Source organism: Puma concolor, chromosome B3 (assembly GCF_028749965.1).
Source record: "Puma concolor isolate L17-30 chromosome B3, mPumCon1.1.hap2, whole genome shotgun sequence".
Lineage (NCBI taxonomy): Eukaryota > Metazoa > Chordata > Mammalia > Carnivora > Felidae > Puma > Puma concolor.
This window is the reverse complement of record NC_141672.1, coordinates 77484275-77505840: the sequence shown is the minus strand read 5'-3', so window position 1 is coordinate 77505840 and position 21566 is coordinate 77484275. Positions and strand designations below refer to the sequence as shown.

The following is a 21566-nucleotide window of genomic DNA, read 5'->3' as shown; positions in this document are numbered from 1 at the left end:
AGAATGATCACCTACACGGGTACTAAAATCATCAGGATTTGACAGGAGTGGTTGCGGCACGGTATAGTTAACAGATGACATGTGTTTCAAAGCTCAGATGTGTTAGGGATGAGAGGGAATAGATCGAACACAGTATGAGGAGAAAAGAGGTCACCCACACCACCCTCTCCAGGGCCAATGGATGTGGGTGAGAAAATACCATCATTAGACACAGTAGGAGAAGCAGAGTTCTCAGGGGGAAACCAGGGTCCTGAACAGGAACGTAAAGAGAACACTCAGAAAACAGGATGAGGATATAGGTAATTTTACTACTAATCAGTTTAGTTCCAGAGAGCACAAAAGAATTTCAGGAGGAACAAATAAATAAGGGGTGGAGAGTAACAGTTATTAGAGTGCAAAGCTGAGAGGAGACTTGCTGGTTTGGGTCTCCTCGTGGTGCTGGACAAACACGATAAAGGGCAGGATGTTAGTTCCAGAGGGCTGTGGTAGGGAGGGAGGTGGATCTGGGGCAACCCTTCAAATCCACCAGGGGAAGTATATGTAGGAGCATGTGGGAGTAAGTGCAAGGAGGAGGGACAGCTTTGCTCTTGAGTTACAAATTCGTACAAAATTAGACCTGGCCCCAGGCTATTCTGAGACAAGTCCTGAGTACCTACTCCAAAGAATTTAAATGGGGTGACGAACACAAAGCACTCAGCATAGAGCCTGACACTGAAATAGTATTAGTTATGACAATGCTGTTATTAAGGAGATGTCAGAAGAGGAGCTGTGATATCCCCTCAATCTCAGCTCCACAGCAGCAGCCCTGCAGTCAGCCAAGGCACTGCTCTGACCCCTGCCTCCTTATCCATTCACCCCATCAACAAGAATTTATCCAGTGCCAACTCTGTATTGTTCCTGATTAACACAAGCCAATTACCAACATACAAAACCAACAATATTTTATTGCTGAATCAACTTGAGGTTCAAATTATGGGAGACAGGAGTCCATAGCCTCACCAGGGTGCCCAGATCAGACAGAGATTAAGGTCCAAGTTCCTGTAGGCTCTACGTAGGGCACTATCTACTCTGATCATGTTAAAGTTGTTAGTCCCTCCAGGTCACTTCTACTTCATCTGTCCGATACCTGTGAAAAAACAGGAAAAACTTGATGGATAGCTATCCCTTAGAATCTTCCATTCTTCCCTGCCTTCATGATCCTGGACCCTCTTCCCTGCTGATTTTTGCCTACTTTCCATATAATCCTATCTACCCTCCAAGAGGTACACACCTCTGTGTGATTCCAGAATCACTGAGGGGGGTCCTATGCCCGGCCCGAAACATCTCCCAACCAGCCTGGGCTATCATGGCTCCATTGTCAATGCAGAATCTGGGAAGGAAAAGATATATGAAATTTGGAATCTAAAGGTGAAAAATCACAGTAATTAAAGAAAAAAAGAAATCAAGAAAGAGAAAGGGCCTTTACCTCTCATCTGTGGCAAAAAGCCGGGCTCCACGTTCCTGGCACATTGTCTCCATCATTTCCTGTAGCCTCAAATTACCTATGAAGGGGCAGGGGGTAGGGCTGGCTTAGTTTCAGCCATTTCTGCATGGTCCAGCTGTACACCTCATGTGTATTTACTTACAAAAATGAAGTAGGGGTTTAGAGGGCAGGCATTGGGAAGCGGAAACTAGCAATTTCCCCAAACTCTTAGGGATTAAGACTATCAGGAGGAAGATGTAAATGCCCAAGAACAGCAAAGAGGGGCACAGTTCAATGATACATACACCCCACACCTCCCACGATGAGGGCCTCCTGGGAGCCACAATGTGCCATGGCTCGCTCCGTGATCTCTACCAGCATTGCAAACACGGTTTCCTGTGGGGGACAAATAAGGTGTCAACACCAGAGGGGATCCCAGCTTAGTTCTGCTGTACTATATAAAAGGTCTTCCAGTCCCAATGTTCAGTCCCAGCTTTTTATCCCATTACCTGCAGAGAGAAGCATAAATCCTCAGGAGTACACTCGCCTGTAGCCAGCATCCGTTGGGCTACATCCTATCATTAAAAAAAATACATAAAATAATGAATTGTGGTTTGGGGATGACAGGAGAGCAAAAATTAGTGCACTTGGAGGACCATGTTTCATGACAATTCATCTCGCCAGCGTTATCTACAGCATGCTTTTGCCTTTCACTGGCATTAAGCTACAGAACAGGCGACACTGATTCAGGATTCAATAATTACAAATGCCTGCCCTGGCACCCCCAACCTCCCCCCCGACCCCTTACTCTGCTTAACTTTTCTCCATAAGGCTTATCATCATCTGGCTCTTTTTATTATCTGCCCCTTCTTTGTTTCTTCATCTTGTTGCCCCCCTCCCCCATTACAATGTAAGCTCCAAGTAGGCAGGGACTTTGATTTTGTTCCATCCTGTGTTGCTATTGCCTAGAAGAGTGCCTGGCACACAGAAGATGCTTAATACATATTTGCTAAATGAATTTATTCAGCATCTAACATGGCCCAGAACTATGCTACAGGCACAAAATACAATGGTGAGCAAAACAGATATGCCTCATATAAAAGCATGAAAGTGATCTCTCCTCACCTGTCCCACACTCACCTCAATGAAAGACAGGATCCCTGAGAATGAGACGTCCATCCCCTTTACAGTATACGGCAGCTCAACTAGTTTCCTGCCTCTGTGTGGGAGGGAGTATACGATGTCCTCAACCTGTAGTTAGTTGGCTGCTTACCCTCCAAAGCCCCTCCAAAGCCTTCTTAATGTACATACAGGGAAATCACTGAAGCCCCGCCAGGCAGCCTCCTCCCACCTCATGTCCCCTTACCGCTTTGCCATCTGTTCGATGTTGTAGCCCGGACTTGGGTCATTGGAAATCTAGCAGAAGGAAAAAGAGGATAGAGACAGATATCTAGGAGGCATAAGAAACTAATTTATGACCTTCTCCCTCCATTTCTAATTCATCCATATCTCATGTTTTCTCCAGCCCCAGTGGCTTACCTTTAGCACTCGAGCAAAACGATCCAGACAATTACCCACAGCAATATCGATGGTTTCCCCAAAGATGCGGTAACGATGTTCTGAATATGCAATCACCTAAGGGTGATGAGGATGTCCATGAAACCTCAAGTCTGTAAAGAGGAGTATTTGGCTTTGGGGAAGAGCATAAGAGAGGATCAACATGGCCACTGCAGCTTCCAATGACAAACAGAACAAAAGAACTTACCCAAACCTTGAATAGGTACTTTCTCATAGCTCTTATCTCAGAAGCCTATATGTACCCTGAGGATTCCTAGAGCAGATTTCTCATCTACAGAAGGTAGCCTAGGTCAGGCAGAAGCAATTCTCGTTTTGAATACATTTTTCTAGATTGGAGGTTCCTAATATATCCTTTAAATGCAGTCTTGACAATATGGATTAGGAACAGGCTTTCCTGCTTGGAAGCAGGGAACCAGAGTCCTTCTAGATTATCCCACCAGCATAGTGTTATTTGGAAACAAAACAAGAGGTAGAGTTGAAAAACTCAAAAATCCCATATTGGGTCACACTAATGACCCACCCAACTCAACACTGGCAATCAACTTATGTCCATTCTTCACATATGACTAGCTTCTAGCACAGAGAATATTTATCACCCACTCACACATATACTCCTGACAATGAGTGCTTCATTAAGACTATAAGAAGTCCTTCTCCCTTTTCGATGCTACTAAAGATTTCTTTCCATTCTGATGTAGATCATACTCTGCTGTTAAAAGGCTGGCCACAAAAGGGGAAGGAAAAAAAATCCTGTCTTTCTACTTCTGTTATCTACTCCTCTCTACCAATCATCTTCCCTGTTTTTCCCACCTAACCAAGTTTCAAGAGGGAAGAGAAAAACTATCACTGCTCCTCTTCGTTAACTCTTGCAAGCCTCCATTGCTACTTTCCACACCCTGAGTCCCTAATTTTGTATGTCATCCTTCAGGCCCCAACCTGCTACTTGCCCTCTACCTGTAAAAGTTCCCATGTCATTTTCATGGGAATGTGTACTTCATTTTAAATGACTATTTCACAAAATGAAGTTTTAAGCCGTTCATAAGCTGGGGACAATGACTTTTTCTGACAATAACCCCATCAGGTGCTCTGTGGGATAGGAAGGCTAGAGTTCTCCAATCCCAACCTAAAAAGGTCTCATAAGGTACCCCAAACAACTCTGGTTTAGCTTATAAACTTAAAATACCTTCTACCGTATAAAATGTTTTAAAAATTACTTATATTTTCACTCTTAGAATAACAACTTCTATTTACTGCCAGTAACATAAAACAAAATATGAAATTACTGTAAAGAAACAAATTACATGGTATCCCTCGGTTTTAGTTGCTAAGGTACAGGGGAAAAAAAGCTTCAAAATAATAAAAGTAAAAACACTTTCATTATTTTGAAGACCTCAATCCTTACCCTTCTTTCCTTTTCTAAATGGAAATTTTTTATCTTTATAACCACGTATACGAAAGCCATCTAATGTTCTGATCATGCTGTCTAAACCTACAATGTTGTAAACTTTCTTGTGGGTTTTCTAGCATGTCTTAGCCCAGCTTTGTTCTTGAGTTGCTGCCATTCAGGTACAACAAGAAAGTTGCTGATACACTGCCTTAGAAATTATGAAGCAATGATGGAATACTCCAAATACCTGTGTATTTCCTCCACTGACATACAGCACGGTAGGGCTGGTGGCTCCAGTAATGAGGCGGCCCATCTCAATGTGGCCTATGCAGTGGTTCACGCCCAGCAAAGGCTTATTCCACAGTTGGGCCACAGTACGGGCCACAACAGCCACAGAAACCAATGGGGCACCCATGCCAGGGCCTAGGGGGATAGAAATGGGAGTTAGAATCCTACAGACACTGGGAAAAACCGAGCTGGGGAAAGTAAGGGATGTGAAAGGTGGGGTAGGAGTAGTGGTGTAGTGGTGGTAGCAGAGAGCAGCAGGCCATTCTGACCTAGCCAGGCTCCAGGTATGTTCTTCTATCGTCAGTCTCCCAGCTATACCTTTGGTGTAGGCAATGCAATCAATATCCTGGGAGGTTAATCCAGCCTCTGTTAGTGCCTCCTGTAGCAGGTCCAGGATAACAGCTCGGTGATGCCTGGCAGTATCACCTGGAAGGAATCCTAGGAGATGGACACAGGTCAGAGATCATAGGGTTTTTCTACAGCAAAGGTAGGAAGAAGTCATAAACGGGTGTTTTAGTTGTTGTGAAACAGAATGAAAGAAATCTCACTTAAAACAGAGTCAGGAGGCTGTAAGGGGAAGCCTTCACACCCCAACACTCCTTCTCAATTGCAGACCCTGATGAGAAAAGAACATACCTTGCATTCCCAACAGGAAGAAGCCTATCATTTACCACCCCATCAAGAGGAAGAGATTTTCCAGCCAATGAAAGCCACTACACTTGGATCTCTCAGTTTACTTCAATGGACTAATTTAAAATTAAGAGTCCCTCCCAACTACCCCCACTTCCCTATAAAAGATTAATCCTTTCATTTGGTCTCTAGATTTGCCTATGGTTTTGCCAAAGCTTCCCTGATCTGAATCACAATTCTCTACTATTCCTAAATGAGCCCATTTTACTGGTAAAACAACTGGTTGTTTTATTTTTAAGGTTTACACAGTGTAGGAAGAGTCTCTTTCACTCTCCTCAAGTATCTTATCTTCCAGGTTTTCAGATATACTCTTTCTGGCCTGTTCAGCTAGGCTGACCAGCTCTCAGAAATGCCTTTCTTCATACTCAACTCCTACTCAGCCTCAGGACTTAATTCAAGGGATAACTAACTCAAACCGTTTAGTGATCTTCTCTGTGACCCTACCAGCCCTGTGCACGATCATATCATTGTACTTTACACACTGTGTCGTATATCAATTATAGCATTATAATCATCTGTAGTTTTCCCCAATTTAACCATAAGCATCCCAAAGCATTGGCTATTTTATTTATCCTTGCATTCCTGGTGCCAAAATGCCTAGAAGAGTGAGTGCTAAACACAGATATGTATTTTCTAACGAAAGAGCTGTCACAACATCACCTGTTCAGGGAGGCTTTTCAGGTATATACAAGTCAGTGGTCCTCTCCTACATATGCAGAAGTTTTAGGGGTGGGCAGACAAAATACAACACAGTAACAAATAACATACAAATAACATTCATTAAAAGTAATACGTCTAGGGGCGCCTGGGTGGCGCAGTCGGTTAAGCGTCCGACTTCAGCCAGGTCATGATCTCGCGGTCCGTGAGTTCGAGCCCCGCGTCAGGCTCTGGGCTGATGGCTCGGAGCCTGGAGCCTGTTTCCGATTCTGTGTCTCCCTCTCTCTCTGCCCCTCCCCCGTTCATGGTCTGTCTCTCTCTGTCCCAAAAATAAATAAAAAACGTTGAAAAAAATTAAAAAAAAAAAAAAAAGTAATACGTCTAACAATTTATTTCTTTCTCAAGACTCAATAATGCAGGTATGACTATTCCCATTTTAAGAGTAAGGAACGGGGCGCCTGGGTGGCGCAGTCGGTTAAGCGTCCGACTTCAGCCAGGTCACGATCCCGCGCGGTCCGTGAGTTCGAGCCCCGCGTCAGGCTCTGGGCTGATGGCTCGGAGCCTGGAGCCTGTTTCCGATTCTGTGTCTCCCTCTCTCTCTGCCCCTCCCCCGTTCATGCTTTGTCTCTCTCTGTCCCAAAAATAAATTAAAAAAAAAAAAAAACGTTGAAAGAGTAAGGAACATAAATCCAAAAACAAATACTGAAAATGAATATTGCTGTTCCTAACCCCCAAGCTGCAACTCTACACTCCTTCTCATTCTAGGAAGTTCTGACTGCATCTGCGTTACACTCATTGTTCATCTTACCATAAACTTTTGTTTATATGTCCGACTCCACAGAAGCTCAAAACATCTATTTTTTGCTTCCGGCTGACGATAAGCACATAAAAAGCGCTCGACGATAAGCACATAAAAAGCGCTCAACGAAAGCTAAACGAACCCAGAAGATCCAGGTCCAAGTGTCTGTCACTCTTCTATCAGCCTAGTGAGGTTAATCCTGCCCCACGAATCTCAGAGACTCGGATCAACAGCTCTGTGAGGGGACAACGCGCTCCACGCCCTACTTTGCTAGCGTTTGGGCGGATGGAAGGCGCTGCCGCGCGAGAAGGGCGCTGTGAACTGTCAATCCCGCACACACGCACCTGTGCCGGGAGGCGTGACGTAAGTCCGCCGCGGGTTCGCCAGCACCGCGCCATCCCGCACCACTCCCACACCAATCTTGTTAGCGCTGCCTTCAAACCCCAGCACCGCCGGCATGGTCGAGCCTGGGAGAAAACGCCAGCAAGGCTAGCTACCACCGCAACCGTGTAGCCCTCAGCAGGCCGTGCTGGGCCGCGGATTCCGCAGCGCACGGGAAGACTACGTACCCAGGGGCCGGGTACCAGCGTGCACCAAGAGATGCCAAAGAACTCCCGCGGAGGGCGCCCCCGCGGCAGCCCCGCCCCCGTCATCACAGCGGCCCATCAAGGCCCCTTCAAGGACCTGTCCTCCTAACTGCCAGGGACGCTGAGCCGGCATCTGCTCCTTACATTCCTATCCATCTCTTTACTTCTCTCCCGTTGTCCAGCCAGCCTTCTCCACTGACTTTTTTCCCTCTCTTGCACAGCCCTGGGATCTTCGGTCAGGGTGATAGAATGAATCCTGCATCTGGCACGCCGATAAACAGCCCAAGAAATGGAAGGCCGGGGCCTTCAGTCCCCTGGAGAGTTGCAGAAGGGGGTGGGGGGGGTGGGGGGAGTAGGGCGAGCCTTCCCGTCACGTGGTTCCAGACAGACCAATCACGCGCATGCCCCCGCCTCAGGCTGCACATCTCAGATCACCTGACCACTCCAGATACCCACGTGGGGGCACGGCGTGCACGAATTCTTTGTGCTCGGGTAAGGAGGAGCCAGGCTGGGAGCCGAGCAGGTCAGATGCAGGGTTGCTCTTATTTTGCCCAGCGGTGGGGTTTCTTGATCGTCTGATCTGCAAGCTAAGTCGGGACCCTTAATTAAGGCCCTCGATCGGCTGGAGGGCAGATCTCGCGAGCACGGCACAAAGCATAATGAAATGATCTAGTTTGGTGGGTGAGGGGCTGAAGGGCCTAGGTTGCATGGAGGCGGGGAAAGAATTCAGAGATAGTTTGATTTGAAAGGCGGTACCTAGTGCGGGGGCGCCCGAGGAAGTCGTTTTTTCCCCAGCTTTAGCTGGTTTCACGACATCTCGTCTGCAGGTAACGCGGTAAAAATACTGCTTCAGTGGGCGACGTGGTACAGGTTCAGAAGGGCGTTCGCTACAGTGATGCCGAAGCGTGGGAAAAAGGGAGCTGTGGCAGAAGACGGGGAAGAGCCCAAGATTGGTAAGAGAATGAAATGAGGCCCTCTCCCTAGGGGCTGCCGTGAGGGGGTTTCTAACCCCGGTGAACAGGAAGTGCGGACCTGCTGACTGCGTTTTTGCAGGCTGAAGAAGTCGCAGCAACTGCAAGCTCACAATGGGGGGTCTGTAGTCCAATCCGGATCAGAGTTGGATACTGCCAACTTTATCATTGTATATTGCTTATTTTATAGAGCCAGAAGCCAAGAAGAGTAAGGTTGGAGCAAAGAAAAACGAAAAAGAGGCAGCAGGAGAGGGGCCGGTCCTGTATGAGGACCCCCCAGATCAGAAAACCTCGCCCAGTGGTAAATCGGCCACACTCAAGATCTGCTCCTGGAATGTGGATGGGCTTCGAGCCTGGATTAAAAAGAAAGGTTTAGATGTGAGTGGAATTCAAGGAGGGTTCCAGAAGAGACATTCTTCAGTATTGAATGATTTGGGGATTTAATCACCTTTCCCTAATCTGTAGGTTTTTTCCCCTTGTCTAGTTTTTTTGTGCAAGAGTTAAAAGGAGGGGCTTCACCAACTCTTAACCTTTTTATTTCCAAATGTCTTTTTCAACTTATTTCCATTGTTTTAATGGCTTCATCCCTTCCCCTGCATGTTGCAAAAACCTTGTTACTGGACTTGCTCCATTTCATTTCCAGTTTATCCTCCGTTTAAATACTACTGCTTAGGGGTGCTTGGCTGGCTCAGTCCACCAGTTGGTGAACTTAAGCTGCTCCATGTGTGGCAGAGCGTAGAGTTTACTTAAAATTAAATGATCACTGCTTAAAAATCTTAGATGGCTATCCTCTGCCTGTGGAAGAAATGTAATCTCTTCAGTGTTGCATGTAACACTCTTTTTACCTCTCAGTTGCCAGTTCTATAATTTAGAAGTGTTAAAATCTCGTGCGACTCTCTAAGCAGTGTATCTCTAGTACTTGGCACAGTCTTTAGTAAATGTTTGATTGATAATCAAACGTTGCTGTCTGAATTGATAGTATTTTTCTTATCTTTCATTTCGCTCACAGTGGGTAAAGGAAGAAGCCCCAGATATCCTGTGCCTCCAAGAGACCAAATGTTCAGAGAACAAACTACCAGCTGAACTTCAAGAGTTGCCTGGACTATCCCATCAATACTGGTCAGCTCCTTCAGACAAGGAAGGGTACAGTGGTGTGGGCCTGCTCTCCCGCCAGTGCCCACTCAAAGTCTCCTATGGCATTGGTGAGACCCTGTTAATTCCTAATCCCTGAGGTCTTTCAAACCAATTGCTAATTCCCGTTCCAGCTCCTAATGGGAGTTACTTTCTTTGCTTTCCCATTCTGTATACTTTTTTATGCTGATCTTGTTTCATTGTTTCTGTAGGTGAGGAGGAACACGATCAGGAAGGCCGGGTGATTGTGGCTGAATTTGACTCATTTGTGCTGGTAACAGCCTATGTACCTAACGCAGGCCGAGGTCTGGTCCGCTTGGAGTACCGGCAGCGCTGGGATGAGGCCTTCCGCAAGTTCCTAAAGGGCTTGGCTTCCCGCAAGCCCCTTGTGCTCTGTGGGGACCTCAATGTGGCCCATGAAGAAATTGACCTTCGCAACCCCAAGGGAAACAAAAAGAATGCTGGCTTCACTCCACAAGAGCGTCAAGGCTTTGGGGAATTACTAGAGGCTGTGCCTCTGGCTGACAGCTTCCGGCACCTCTACCCCAACACGGCCTATGCATATACCTTTTGGACCTACATGATGAATGCTCGATCCAAAAATGTTGGTTGGCGCCTTGATTACTTTTTGTTGTCACACTCTCTGTTACCCGCGTTGTGTGACAGCAAGATCCGTTCCAAGGCCCTGGGCAGTGACCACTGTCCCATCACCCTGTACCTAGCACTGTGACACCTCCCTTAAATTACTTTATGCTGGGGAAATAAGCCCCCCAAGCTAGCTTTAAAACTTAACCTCCCCAAACTTCTTTAAAAACTGCTCTCTAAAGAAATCTGCACTGTTACTTCCCTTCTAAAAATACGAGTCCTTCAACCAGGCTCCTAGTGACACTTAGGTTTCCTTTAAACCCCGATTTTTTTGTGCTTTTTTTTTTTTTTTACATTAAACAAAAGCTACTGATGACTTTCTCTGAACTGTCCACATGAAAATAAAGAGCCATAGTTTCAGCCTTGCTGTCTTTGTATTCTACCCCTTTGTGGGGCTACAAATTCTCCTTATCTTTTCATATATAAAGATAAACAACTTGGAAAAGGATAGTCATGACCTTATTTATTTACAAGCACAGGATGAATCCCTAGCTTCCCCCAAGACAGAGCAACCTTATCCAGCTCAGTTAAATACTGCAACTGGGGGGTAAGGTTGGAAGGAGGAGTTAAGGGAAATTCAGGACTAGGGGAACATACCCCACATTAAATAGTTATATACACATCAGTTCCTGTGGTCTGTACAGAGCAGCGGCTGACCCCATCCCCACCCCCCGGGACACAGAATGGGGGGACAGGAGACTGAGGGGACAGGCCAGCGCCAGCCCCTGGTGAAGTGCAATAGCAGCAGCAAGGTCCTAATGGTGCACAAAAGGGAGGGAACCCCCAGGGCTACCCACCCCCACCCTGCCCTGGAATGTTTAAGGGACAGGAATGGCTCTCAGGGAGTATATAGGAAGGACAAGGCTAGAACCCTCTTTTAGGACCCAGGTTTAGGGGCAACATTTTGCCTATTTCACCCTAAACACAGCAGCCCTTGGAGGAAAGCAGATGGCCAGCAGTGGTCTTATCTACCCCTCCAAACCTAAGTGAGGGTCTGGTTCCTTCCTACCTCTCCCCAGGGAAAAGGAAGGCAGCTGCTTGGCTCCCCTTACAGAAGCCAAGGGAGCCTTTTACCACGGTTCCCTTTGTAGTGTCACTGTCCCCACCAGGAAGGGGCCAGGCACAGTCTGTGTGTCGTTGTGGAGCTCAGGAGAAGTTCTGGACAGGGTGGCTGACCTTCATACAAGCCCAGTAGAGGGCCCGGCCCAAACACAGCACAGCCAACAGGATGACAAATGCCCAGGCTGCGTAGATGCCTCCATATCGCCGAGCGTGCTTCCATGTCCCAAACTGATGAAGAAGAAGGAAGATGGGGTTACTGTTGATCTCTCACCACTTTCTAAAAGCCCTAGTAACAGCAACACAGAATGGAAGCTTCAGTGCCTGGTTGCCTAACCACGTGTATCCACCTTCAGGGACCTTCTTAAAGGCCCAATTGTGCTCTCTTCCCCTAGGCAGGTACATAACTTGTACAATCCCAGACATCTGTCAGTGTTTCTTAGTGTTGGACAAGGGAGCCAATTCTAACAGCAACTCTTAATTTAAGCCACTTCTTCATTGCCCTGTCTTTTGTATAAAGAAGATGGCTGTTTTTCACTCCCATAATAACAATGGAGATTGTTTATCAGTTACCTTCAACTTCAGCTCATGTGTACATTAAAACAAGGCAAAACAAACAAAAACCCCTCGGTTTCTTTCACTTTTTTTAGGTTAGCCATTTCCCAAATTGTAGGCTATGGAGATGAGGCTGAAGAACGAAGGGCCGGATCAAGGTTACTCACGGCAAGGCCAGTGGCAGTGACTGCCAAGAGTAAGCCAAGCAAGAAACAGCAGATACATCTCTTTCGTGGATATCTGCGCCCAATAGATGACCTGTGGGGAGGCAAACAAATTGATGCTTGCAATGGCCCTGCAGGTTTTACTGTACATGTTACAAAATTACCAGTTCAACAATGCCACTCTCCAGTCACTTACACTTTCCTGCAGTGAGGGCAACGGGCCAAGGTTCGGTCTGTGAACTCTGTCCACTATGGAGAACAAAAAAGGGAGAACCCAATTAATACAAGCAGGGTCATGTCCAGTGAAGGCTCTGGGGCAGGGGAGGGTGGGAAAAGGAACAGAAGGGAAATTAAAACAGACCTTCTCAGTATTCATTATCATAACTCAGAAATATATTCATGATTACTTCTGTTTTTCCCGCTTCCTCCCAAGGCTTCCCAATGCTCCTCCTCACCAGGAAAGTATTCTTGCAATGTCCACAGATGACCCTGACACCTACAGGCTGTGGTTCTGGACTCAGAGGTCCTGGATGCACAGGCCCCAGGTTGATGATTCTTTTGCTGTAATGGAGAAAAAGACTACGTTTAAATCATTTTTAATCCTAAAATGCCCACACTAGCCTTCCTTCATAGCTCCCAATCCCTGCCTTTCTAAATTCCTCTACTTTTCTGTACACGGCATATACTCTGCCCCACCCAACCCTAGCCCGAGGGAAGGTTGAGAAATAGCACTACTTAAACTTCAGGTCTCTAACTTCCATTTTACCTGAGGATAATTCACCCAGTCCCCTAGACTCTCTATTTCCCTAACGGACATAAATTTCATCCCAGTCTTTTTACTGAGATTTGAACAAGATGGCTGTAAAATTCTAACGGTACAACAGTCCTTAACTTTTTCTCCTTCTAAATAAACACCTTTACATGCTCTGCAAACATTCATCCTTTTTAGGGCTTTCCAATTATTCCCACTGATGCCCTTCCCCACCTTATGCCTCTTACCAGTAGGGCCGAGGGCAGGCAATCCTCTGGGAAGTCACTTTGCAGATAAGGAGACAGTTACAGGGGCACCGAACATATTTTTTCCCTGGAGGTGCATTCTTGATTGGCTAGAGAACAATGAGGACATCGGTAAGCAAACCTTTAATTCCAATCCCTTCCATTTCCTCCAAAAACACCTTCTGAGAAGAGATCAGAGAGATAAGGTCTTAGCCAGATAAGGTCTTAGCCAGGTCAGAGAAATGAAAGAAAAACATATAGCAGAAGATTTGCAAATAAAGACTAGGCTTAAGTATCCAGAATAGAAATGAAGGTGCAGGATGGTAAACATCAGCTCTGGTGAGTGGCTGCTGGGGAAATGGTGATGTGAGACTCCTGGAACTGAAACCTGGGTTTCAGGATTACCATTCGGCTAACACCTGAACATCAAGGTCTAGAATCAAGAGATCAGAAAGAGGATCCAGGAAACAGGGCCCATTTCATAGATGTGTGTAACTCACAGTGGCTTCATTGCAGACGCCACATTTGACTACATGCTGATGCATCTTGCCTTCCACGTTGATGAGAGACTGGCAGACTCGGCAGGTGATCATGGGGGCACTCCCACTGTCCGGGCTGGTCAGGGGTGAGTAGGGGGGTGGGTCCTCCCCAGGCAACACGGCTGGGTGTCCCTCAGGGAACGGGGGAAACGCTGGAGAGGAAAGTAAAAAGAAGGGTGGCATCACTTGTAGACACCCCTACTGATGCTCCACGGGGTCAAGGAACTCTTTTTGGTCCTCAACCCTTCTGATCTAGCTCGGCGGGCTTCTTATAATCCGTGCTTCAGTCAGCTTCCTCAGACCCCCCTTCGGTTCCCAAGTTCCGGTAACAATTGCGGAAAGAAGAGAGCTTCACCCAGTCACAGGTGCAACTGCTCCGCACCTGGCGCCTGGGCCCCGCCTCCGCCCTCGGCCCCGCCCCCTCCCGCCTCTCAGCGTACCCCCCCGGGAACATCTTGGACCCACCCCGGCTTACCCTGGGGCGGGGCATGTTTACCGGCTCCGTACGGTGGTGCGGAGGGGGTCAGGCCTCCCCCGGGCCCAGCCCCACTCCCGCCCGGCCCCACTAATCCGTTGCCGCCGGCGCCACCGTCGATGGGCTCGGAGAGCAGCGGGGATCGCTCTCCGTCTGCCGCCATGGCCGCCACCACCGCCTACTGCTTCGGCCAAGGACCCGGCTCTATTCGCCGCCGCCGTCTCCGCAGCCACCGCCGCCGCCGCTACCGGGTCCCCAGAGCGCCTGCGCGCCGCGCGCCCAGCTCGCCCCGCAACCAGTGGCCTGCCCCGCCCGATTCCGTCCCGCAAGCACGTGATAGGCTGTCCCCGCCCCCGCCGTGCTATTATTCGTGGAGATAAATCAATTCTTGGTCCTGCGAAGGCAGCTCTTTTTTTCCATTGGGAGAGTCGCGGCAACGTCAACTGTCACATGACCTCCCGGAGGCCGCTGGGCCCGCAAAAACTGCACGTGACGAGAGGTTCTGCGAGCCATTGGAAGCGTGGCCCATCGCGTTACCTCCAGACCAGGAGGTGGGACTAGGCTGCTTCAGCTCACTGGTCACCTGTTTCAGGAAGCCTGGCTTCCTCTGTTACGCGCGCAGAGCGAGTGCATAATCATTGCTCCTCATTGGTCCAAAGATACCACTAAAAGACATCTCCTCTTTGGCTGGCCTCTCGGTCTTGTGACTCGTGAGGTGCAACTGTATTGGTCCGAACTTAGGTCCAGAACTCGGGGGCGTGGCTCTAGTGAAAGTGCTGGAGCTTGGGCTGAGTAGCCAGAGGAGGAAAGGCTGGCGAGAGTTAGCCGCTCTGCTCAATGAAATAACCTGTAGAAAGTCGGAATAAAGATGTACCAGTAGGAAATGCATTAAAATGTTAAGATAATCATCCACCCTTTCCCGCTGGAGTTACTTCTGGGACAGAACACAAGACTGGCTTCTCCAGGGACCAGCCCTGCAGACCCCACCCTCTCACTCCGCATCCCTGATTATGAAACTACCTTTTATGAATCTGGATCTATCACTACAGGGATATTTCATATTTCACTCAGTTTCATGACCCCTGCCAGTCCTAAATACATATGCATCATAAGTGTTTTTTGGCCGAGTTAACCAATTAAGTACAAGGATGTTTTAGTAACCTTGCTGACAAAATGAGACAGTCTTGAGACTAGTCTCAACTTAGTCCCAGCGAGGAGACTGCCAATGGAGGTTATTCTGACAAGTACTGGAGAATCTCGTGAGCCCCTCAGACGTTTCAACATACAGCCAATCCTACTCACTCTCCTGTTCATCCCTATACATCCTCCATACTCAACTTGCAAAGCAGATGACACAAGTTTACCCAGCCATATCCGAAAGTAGAGTCCTATGAAACCTTTCCTCAGCTCAAGTGAAAAAAACGAAGACAATTACCATGATTATGGAAAAAAATTTGAGTAGTCCCGAATCCCCAAAATAATCTCTTAGGGTTTTCAGATACCTTAGGACACATCTTGCTAACGGATGCACAAAATATATGGAGAAAATACAGATGCTCAAAGACAATTCAAATCTATGGCGGCTTAATGCTGAGTGTAGTTCCCAGGGAAGGAGCTTGGTGGTGCCACTTTTCCTTCTGTGCGAACGGCCTCCACCACAGCTAGCTGCAAAACAGTGAAAGCTATTTTGCTTTTCTGGTAAAAGTGAAAATCCTCTTTTGGATTTCTTAAGCTTAGGGAAACCAGGTGCAGTCATACCACATTTCGGTGCACTTCGCTTTAATGCTCCTCGCAGATATTGTGGGTTTTGTTTTGTTTTGTTTTTTTAAACAAACTGAATGCTGTGGCAACCCTGTGTCAAGTAAATTTATCAGTGCCATTTTTCCAACAGCATCTGTTCACTTTGTGTCTCCGAGTCTCATTTTGGTAATTCTTGAAGTACTTCAAACTTTTTCATTATTATTAGTATATTGGTTATAGTGATCTGTGATCAGTGATTACAACTTGTTGAAAGCTCAGATGATTGGTTAGCCTTTTCTTCACCAGTGAAATTTTATTTAATAATCAGATGCCTCATGCAATCTATCCTTCCAAAAAGCAACACTAATAAATTATAAGATTCTGAAATTTTCAAAGATATGAGTTACTTGCTAACAAATGTGAGTAAGCTTCATTACAGAAATTTCTTGGGTCAGTATACCAAGGGCTTTTCCCTTCTCAGATACCTGTTAAGTGAAAACAGATTCAAGAATATTGAATTATTTCTTTAGACCCCTTCTTGAATGCACATCTGAGTTGGTTTCACCTCCTTTGAATTATATCCTCCTAGCTCCAACTAGGCCGTATTTTCCAGAAATTTTTCACATTAAAATTTTTATGTCCATCTGTATTTTCTTTTGTGGGTTATGATGACAAGGTGTATATCTTTGGGTTTTTTTTAATTTATTTTTAATTAATGGTTAACATTTTTTAGCACTAAAATATTAAGATACATACTTTTTTCAAACATAATGCTATTGCACACTTAATAGACTACAGCATTGTGTAAACATAACTTTTATATGCATTGGGAAACCAAAAAAAATTTATTTGAATTCCTTTATTGTGATATTGGCATTGTTTCAGTGGTCTGGAACCGAGCACGCAATATTTCTGAGGTATACCTGTACTAATGAAACTCTTTCATACAAGCAAAGTGGCATAACTTGAACTTATAAAAAGTAGGGAATACCTGCAATTTTCAAACCTATTGAAGGGCTCTACTAAATGGGTACCTAGACAGAGATAACATATGTAGGATTCCCCCCACCCTTAGGGAACTTTTTACTTTGTTCTTTCAACTTTGTTGGGAGTTTCAAGATAGAGCAGGGGCAAAAGTCAAGGTGAGCAGCCCCTCGTTATGTAAAGAATAATAGGTTAGGGGCGCCTGGGTGGCGCAGTCGGTTAAGCGTCCGACTTCAGCCAGGTCACGATCTAGCGGTCCGTGAGTTCGAGCCCCGCATCAGGCTCTGGGCTGATGGCTCAGAGCCTGGAGCCTGTTTCTGATTCTGTGTCTCCCTCTCTCTCTGCCCCTCCCCCGTTCATGCTCTGTCTCTCTCTGTCCCAAAAAAATAAATAAACGTTTAAAAAAAAAAAATTAAAAAAAAAAAAAAAAAGAATAATAGGTTAAACTTCCGGCTCTCGCTCAGGTCGTAATCTCCAGATTTGTGAGTTCCGGCTCTGTGTCGGGCTCTGGGCTGACAGCGCAGAGGAGCCTGCTTGGAATCCTCTCTCTCTCTCTCTGCCTCTACCCCATTTATGCTCTCTCTCTCTCTCTCTCCAAATAAATAAATGTTTAAAAAAAAAGAATAGGGGCGCCGGGGTGGCTCAGTTAAGCGGCCGACTTCTGCTCAGGTCATGATCTCGTGGTCCGTGAGTTCGAGCCCCGCGTTGGGCTCTGTGCTGACAGCTCAGAGTCTGGAGCCTGTTTCAGATTCTGTGTCTCCCTCTCTCTGACCCTCCCCCGTTCATGCTCTGTCTCCCTCTGTCTCAAAAATAAATAAACGTTAAAAAAAAAAAAAAGAATAATTTAGGAGAATTTCCTTAATCATATAAGTGTAGGGTGAATATACCATTATTTTGGGATTAATGATGGATGATAGACTAAAAGTGAGTCACCTTAAAGAGATCTTCCTTGTTTTAGGTGTTACTGACATAATTTCCTCTAATTAAGCAAGTGCAAATGGAAAGGACCCCATTGTCATAGGAGAAGGAAATACTAGGAGGTCAAGGGAGATGGTTCCAGTTCATGGTCATGGTAAAAATCTGATTGGTACAGATGTGACATTTTAGCTCAGGTCTATTTAATGTAGAGGCTCCTTAACTGAAAATAATGCTAGCATGGCTGCCTTTTCCTGAAGAACCCTTTAGCTGAGGGTTCTACCTCACCCTTCCCAGAAACCAAAGGAGAACTCTGAGGTCTATTAGTATCCACTGGACCCAACCGTTGGGGATAGTGCCCCCACCAGCCTCCTCCTCCAACCTCATGTGGTCTCTATGGGAGCCCGAATGGCACCTGGGTTTTCCCCTTGTCATAGCTCAAATTGTAACTGCCTTACAACTGGGAAGCAACAACGAATTGAAAAAATAACTCTAAGGACCATGGCCAGTTTGGCCAGAAGCCTCTCCACTGACCCTAACACTGAAGGGAGTACAACCTACCCCACATATTTAATGATAAAGGAACTGCTGCTGTCCCAGCATTTGTGATTGCTACAGGAGCTGGAGACTTTACTTGGGTTCTGATTTTTAGACACAACTTTCCCAGGTTGTGGATACCAGCTTCTACTTAGACACTGGTATCCATCCACCAGTTGGGTCCCACAGGCGTTTAATGAACTAAGGAAACTCTGGATACAAAAGAGGAAGGGTTTGTGGCTCTACAGGGGGACAGGCAAGTTTACTGCTCTTTCTGGTGTTTCTGGCACGGAAGTTCAAGTGTTCACTCTAGAATGGAGCAGCGCTCATTATTTGTACATTGCTTATACATATATTCCCAAATCTGTCCTTTTATGACTCTCCACCGTCGACAAAGCCATATTTGGTGCCTTTTTAAATCTAGTTTTATCTTTATAAAAAAAGTGGGAGAGAGGGATGATTGGATACATTACCAAGGATCTTAAAGGGATGGAATAGTAAAATGGCTTATTCATTTAGAAGTTTGGGCTCCTGGTGATGTTTTCATTATAGGTTAAATATAGGGGTGTATGGCTAGAGAAGCAAAAGGAGAAGAAAATGTTAACCAATATAAAGCATGTTCTGACAGGTATAGGGGGCACTGAAGGAAGGTGTGATGGAATAATCCCTGAATAATGTCCTGTTAAAGCTCTCTTTCCATGCCATACTAACCTCTACCCACACACTAACCACCCCTATTAGGCTGTGGGACAGAGTTAAGACAGTGGCTCTCTAAGTGCTCTCATAATGAAAACTACTTTATAATAAACTCCTCTGGGACTTGAATTTCAAGACTCCCTTGGAAGGAGCCATTACTTATTCTGCAAATGGACTCATCACCTACTACCTACAGTTCTGGGTATAGTATTTTAGGAGAAATCTAAAACCAATAAGTTGTTTCACCCTCAATGACATTACAATCTGGTAGTGGTCAGAAGGTAATTACCCAGAAAGCAAGGTTGTAATTTGTGAGAAAGGCCATAAAAGAGATAGAGAAAAATCCTACCTACCCGGAGGGAAGAAATACTTCTTCTGCTCTTCAGCTGTCTGTTGCTGCACAACAAACAGCGCCAAACAAAGTGATGTATGTTTTTAACTTCTGATTCTGCATGTTGGCTGGATGGTTCTTTCATTGGTTTCACCCAGGTTCATTCATGAGTGTGCAGTGGTGACTGGTAACAACTGAATGGTCCAAGATGGCCTTACTTACATGTCTGGCAACTGAATGTGCTGGCCTGATGGGGCTTCTTTATGGCATGGCGGTGCTTAGGGCAATGGTCCAACAGAGTGAAAGGAGAAGCTCTAAGACATCTTTATGCCTAGCTCCAGCATTAGCACAACTTCATCCCTACTACGTCTAATGGTTAGAGCAAGTCATAAGGCTGCCCAGGTTCAAGGCATGGGGAAATGGACTTCACACCTTGATGGGAGGAGCTGCAAAATATGGTGGCCATGCTTTTTGACCTACTACAGATGGTAAAATTGAAGCGATTGGTACATCTACGCATATTTGTTAAATATCTACTCTTTGTGAAAGACACTCCTTAAGAAACGCACACTCTTGTTAGGGAGACATAATGTGAAAAGTCACCGTACAAAATATCAACATGAGTATCTTTTATTACGTGGAAAAATATGAATAAGAGAAATTCATGATGCAAAATGTGCTCCACACCAAATGAGTTAAACAGTATCATCCAAGTTCAGGGAAAGAAGAAATCACTTCCAGCCAGAGCAGCCAGAGAAAACTTTAGAACTATAAAGAGGGATTATTATATTATTGTGCATGGATAACTTGGATCTGAGCTCTGTCTCGAGTAGATCAACAGGCAGAGAATTACAAAAAGTAATGATAATATTTGTAACTTGCTCCCAGTTAATAAAGCACTTTTATATTTTGATTTCAAAACCCACTACAAGATGGACAGGGAAGGCAAGACTAATTTTGTAGATATAGAAACGGAGGTTCTGTAAGCTATAGTTACTTAAACTAAGTGGGAGATTGAAACGGGACTAAAAGTCCAGTTCTTCTGACCTACAGTTTAATGCTTCTGCACTCACATCATTTGCCAGCCAGATTGAAAAAGGAAGAAGCACAGAGGTGGCAGAATACACGGTATTTGGGATGGAGTCTTTTTTTTTATGCTCAATGCCTGGCACATGGAGGTTGCTATATAAATGGCTATTAAATTAATGAATGAACAAACTTAAGCACCATCTTGAGGTGAATTTGTGTACTGAGTAATACTGTCTCCTGCGGTCCCATCCAGGGTGAATATCCAGCTGAGGTACTCCAGTGTGGCTGGCATCAGGTGTTTATGGCTGGTGTTGGCTGCTTGCTTGATTCCTGTGCGATCCAGGTGAATAGTGTCAATATTATCCCTGGTATGTGCCATCTTACTTGTGGGGTGGGGTCTTCTCACTTACATTGGAGAGGTGTATTAGTTTGCCAGGGCTGCCATAACAAAATACAACAGACCAGTGGCTTAAACAACAGAAATTTATTTTCTTACAGTTCTGGAGGCTTGAAGTCCAAGATATAGGTGTCTACAGGCCTCTCTCCTTGGCTTGCAAATAGCTGCCTTGTCCACTGTGTCCTCACATGGCCTTTTGTCTGTGCACACATATACCTGGTGTCTCTTCCTTTTTTTATGACACCAGTCATACTGGATTAGGGTCCCTTATGACCTTATTTAACCTTAATTACCTCTTTAAAGTCCCTATCCCCAAATAGTCACATTGGGATTACAAGGTAAAAGCTTTAACGTAATGAATTTTGAGGGGAATATTTCATAAAAGTCTATGACCCAAGGATATAAAGAAACTGTAAAGATTTGGAAGCATTTTTTCTTCAGGCTTTCAGCCAAGTAATAACCTTCCAACCTTCCAAGTTGTTGCTAAATAGATGGTGGAGAATAGGGTGAGAAACATCGGCCTAGCTTCTGTGACCCACAGTGTCCCAATTTGATTTCTCTTCTTCATATACCCTGTTTCTTCTTTCCCCTTTCCTGAAGTGGTAATTTATACCTGTGTGAAAACAGCACAGTCCCTGACTCCATTTCCAGGGCAAAGAATGTTTTCAGTTATACCCAGAGTGAGTGAGTTAATCAAGATGCAGGGTAGTATGGGAGTTTGGGTGAGGTGGGAGAGGGTATAGTCTAGTTGTTTATCGTTGTTCTTGTTTAAGTAGGCTCTGTGCTGGGAGCCCAATGCAGGACTTGAACTCATGAACTCATGGACATAGTTCTAGCTTCTTTTAGGTACATACAGGGTAGCAGTGTCTAGAAAAGATAAGAACAATGCTGTGCAATAAAAATTTCTGTGATGATGGAAATGTTTCTCTACCATGGATAATGGTAGCCACTAGC

At 45.7% G+C, this 21566-nt stretch overlaps 3 protein-coding genes across 6 annotated transcripts; 1 reads left to right on the top strand and 2 right to left on the bottom strand.

The window, feature by feature from the left end:
* Positions 1 to 924: 924 nt before the first annotated feature.
* On the bottom strand, positions 925 to 7523 carry OSGEP (O-sialoglycoprotein endopeptidase). The gene is made up of 11 exons (XM_086710255.1): positions 7206 to 7523; positions 5034 to 5153; positions 4675 to 4850; positions 3002 to 3097; positions 2829 to 2878; positions 2603 to 2681; positions 1972 to 2037; positions 1768 to 1858; positions 1466 to 1541; positions 1271 to 1369; positions 925 to 1126 (listed from the first exon to the last, which is right to left on the bottom strand). Exons 1-11 carry the CDS (start codon positions 7318 to 7320, stop codon positions 1087 to 1089), a joined length of 1008 nt encoding a protein of 335 aa, XP_086566381.1. The 5' UTR covers positions 7321 to 7523; the 3' UTR covers positions 925 to 1086.
* Positions 7524 to 7838: 315 nt separating this feature from the next.
* Positions 7839 to 10555, top strand: APEX1 (apurinic/apyrimidinic endodeoxyribonuclease 1). Of its 3 annotated transcripts, none has more exons than XM_025920032.2 (5): positions 7839 to 7940; positions 8276 to 8401; positions 8610 to 8797; positions 9429 to 9621; positions 9763 to 10555. In XM_025920032.2, exons 1-5 carry the CDS (start codon positions 7850 to 7852, stop codon positions 10278 to 10280), a joined length of 1116 nt encoding a protein of 371 aa, XP_025775817.2. In that variant the 5' UTR covers positions 7839 to 7849; the 3' UTR covers positions 10281 to 10555. The 3 variants fall into 3 exon arrangements, with proteins under 3 accessions (XP_025775817.2, XP_086566379.1, XP_086566380.1); XM_086710253.1 differs by having other exon boundaries at positions 7889 to 7971; XM_086710254.1 differs by lacking the exon at positions 7839 to 7940 and adding an exon at positions 7978 to 8125.
* Positions 10556 to 10643: 88 nt separating this feature from the next.
* On the bottom strand, positions 10644 to 14514 carry PIP4P1 (phosphatidylinositol-4,5-bisphosphate 4-phosphatase 1). 2 transcript variants are annotated; one of them, XM_025920038.2, is made up of 7 exons: positions 14005 to 14514; positions 13470 to 13660; positions 12973 to 13079; positions 12429 to 12534; positions 12170 to 12222; positions 11977 to 12067; positions 10644 to 11485 (listed from the first exon to the last, which is right to left on the bottom strand). In XM_025920038.2, the coding sequence occupies exons 1-7, from the start codon at positions 14144 to 14146 to the stop codon at positions 11342 to 11344; spliced, it is 834 nt and encodes a 277-aa protein (XP_025775823.2). In that variant the 5' UTR covers positions 14147 to 14514; the 3' UTR covers positions 10644 to 11341. The 2 variants fall into 2 exon arrangements, with proteins under 2 accessions (XP_025775823.2, XP_025775821.2); XM_025920036.2 differs by having other exon boundaries at positions 13984 to 14511.
* Positions 14515 to 21566: the final 7052 nt, after the last annotated feature.

Excerpts from the sequence above, each read along its gene's own strand:
- PIP4P1 (XM_025920036.2), bottom strand. The coding sequence starts at position 14,146 with ATGGCGGCAGACGGAGAGCGATCCCCGCTGCTCTCCGAGCCCATCGAC. Across the intron at positions 13,080-13,469 it reads GCGTCTGCAATGAAGCCACT|CCAATCAAGAATGCACCTCC; the intron begins GTGAGTTACACA and ends ATTGTTCTCTAG. Across the intron at positions 11,486-11,976 it reads TCACTGCCACTGGCCTTGCC|TTTGGGACATGGAAGCACGC; the intron begins GTGAGTAACCTT and ends CTTCTTCATCAG.
- APEX1 (XM_025920032.2), top strand. The coding sequence starts at position 7,850 with ATGCCCCCGCCTCAGGCTGCACATCTCAGATCACCTGACCACTCCAGA. Across the intron at positions 7,941-8,275 it reads CACGAATTCTTTGTGCTCGG|GTAACGCGGTAAAAATACTG; the intron begins GTAAGGAGGAGC and ends TCTCGTCTGCAG. Across the intron at positions 8,798-9,428 it reads TTAAAAAGAAAGGTTTAGAT|TGGGTAAAGGAAGAAGCCCC; the intron begins GTGAGTGGAATT and ends TTTCGCTCACAG.
- OSGEP (XM_086710255.1), bottom strand. The coding sequence starts at position 7,320 with ATGCCGGCGGTGCTGGGGTTTGAAGGCAGCGCTAACAAGATTGGTGTG. Across the intron at positions 5,154-7,205 it reads CGTCACGCCTCCCGGCACAG|GATTCCTTCCAGGTGATACT; the intron begins GTGCGTGTGTGC and ends TCCATCTCCTAG. Across the intron at positions 3,098-4,674 it reads TCAGTGGAGGAAATACACAG|GTGATTGCATATTCAGAACA; the intron begins GTATTTGGAGTA and ends CATCACCCTTAG.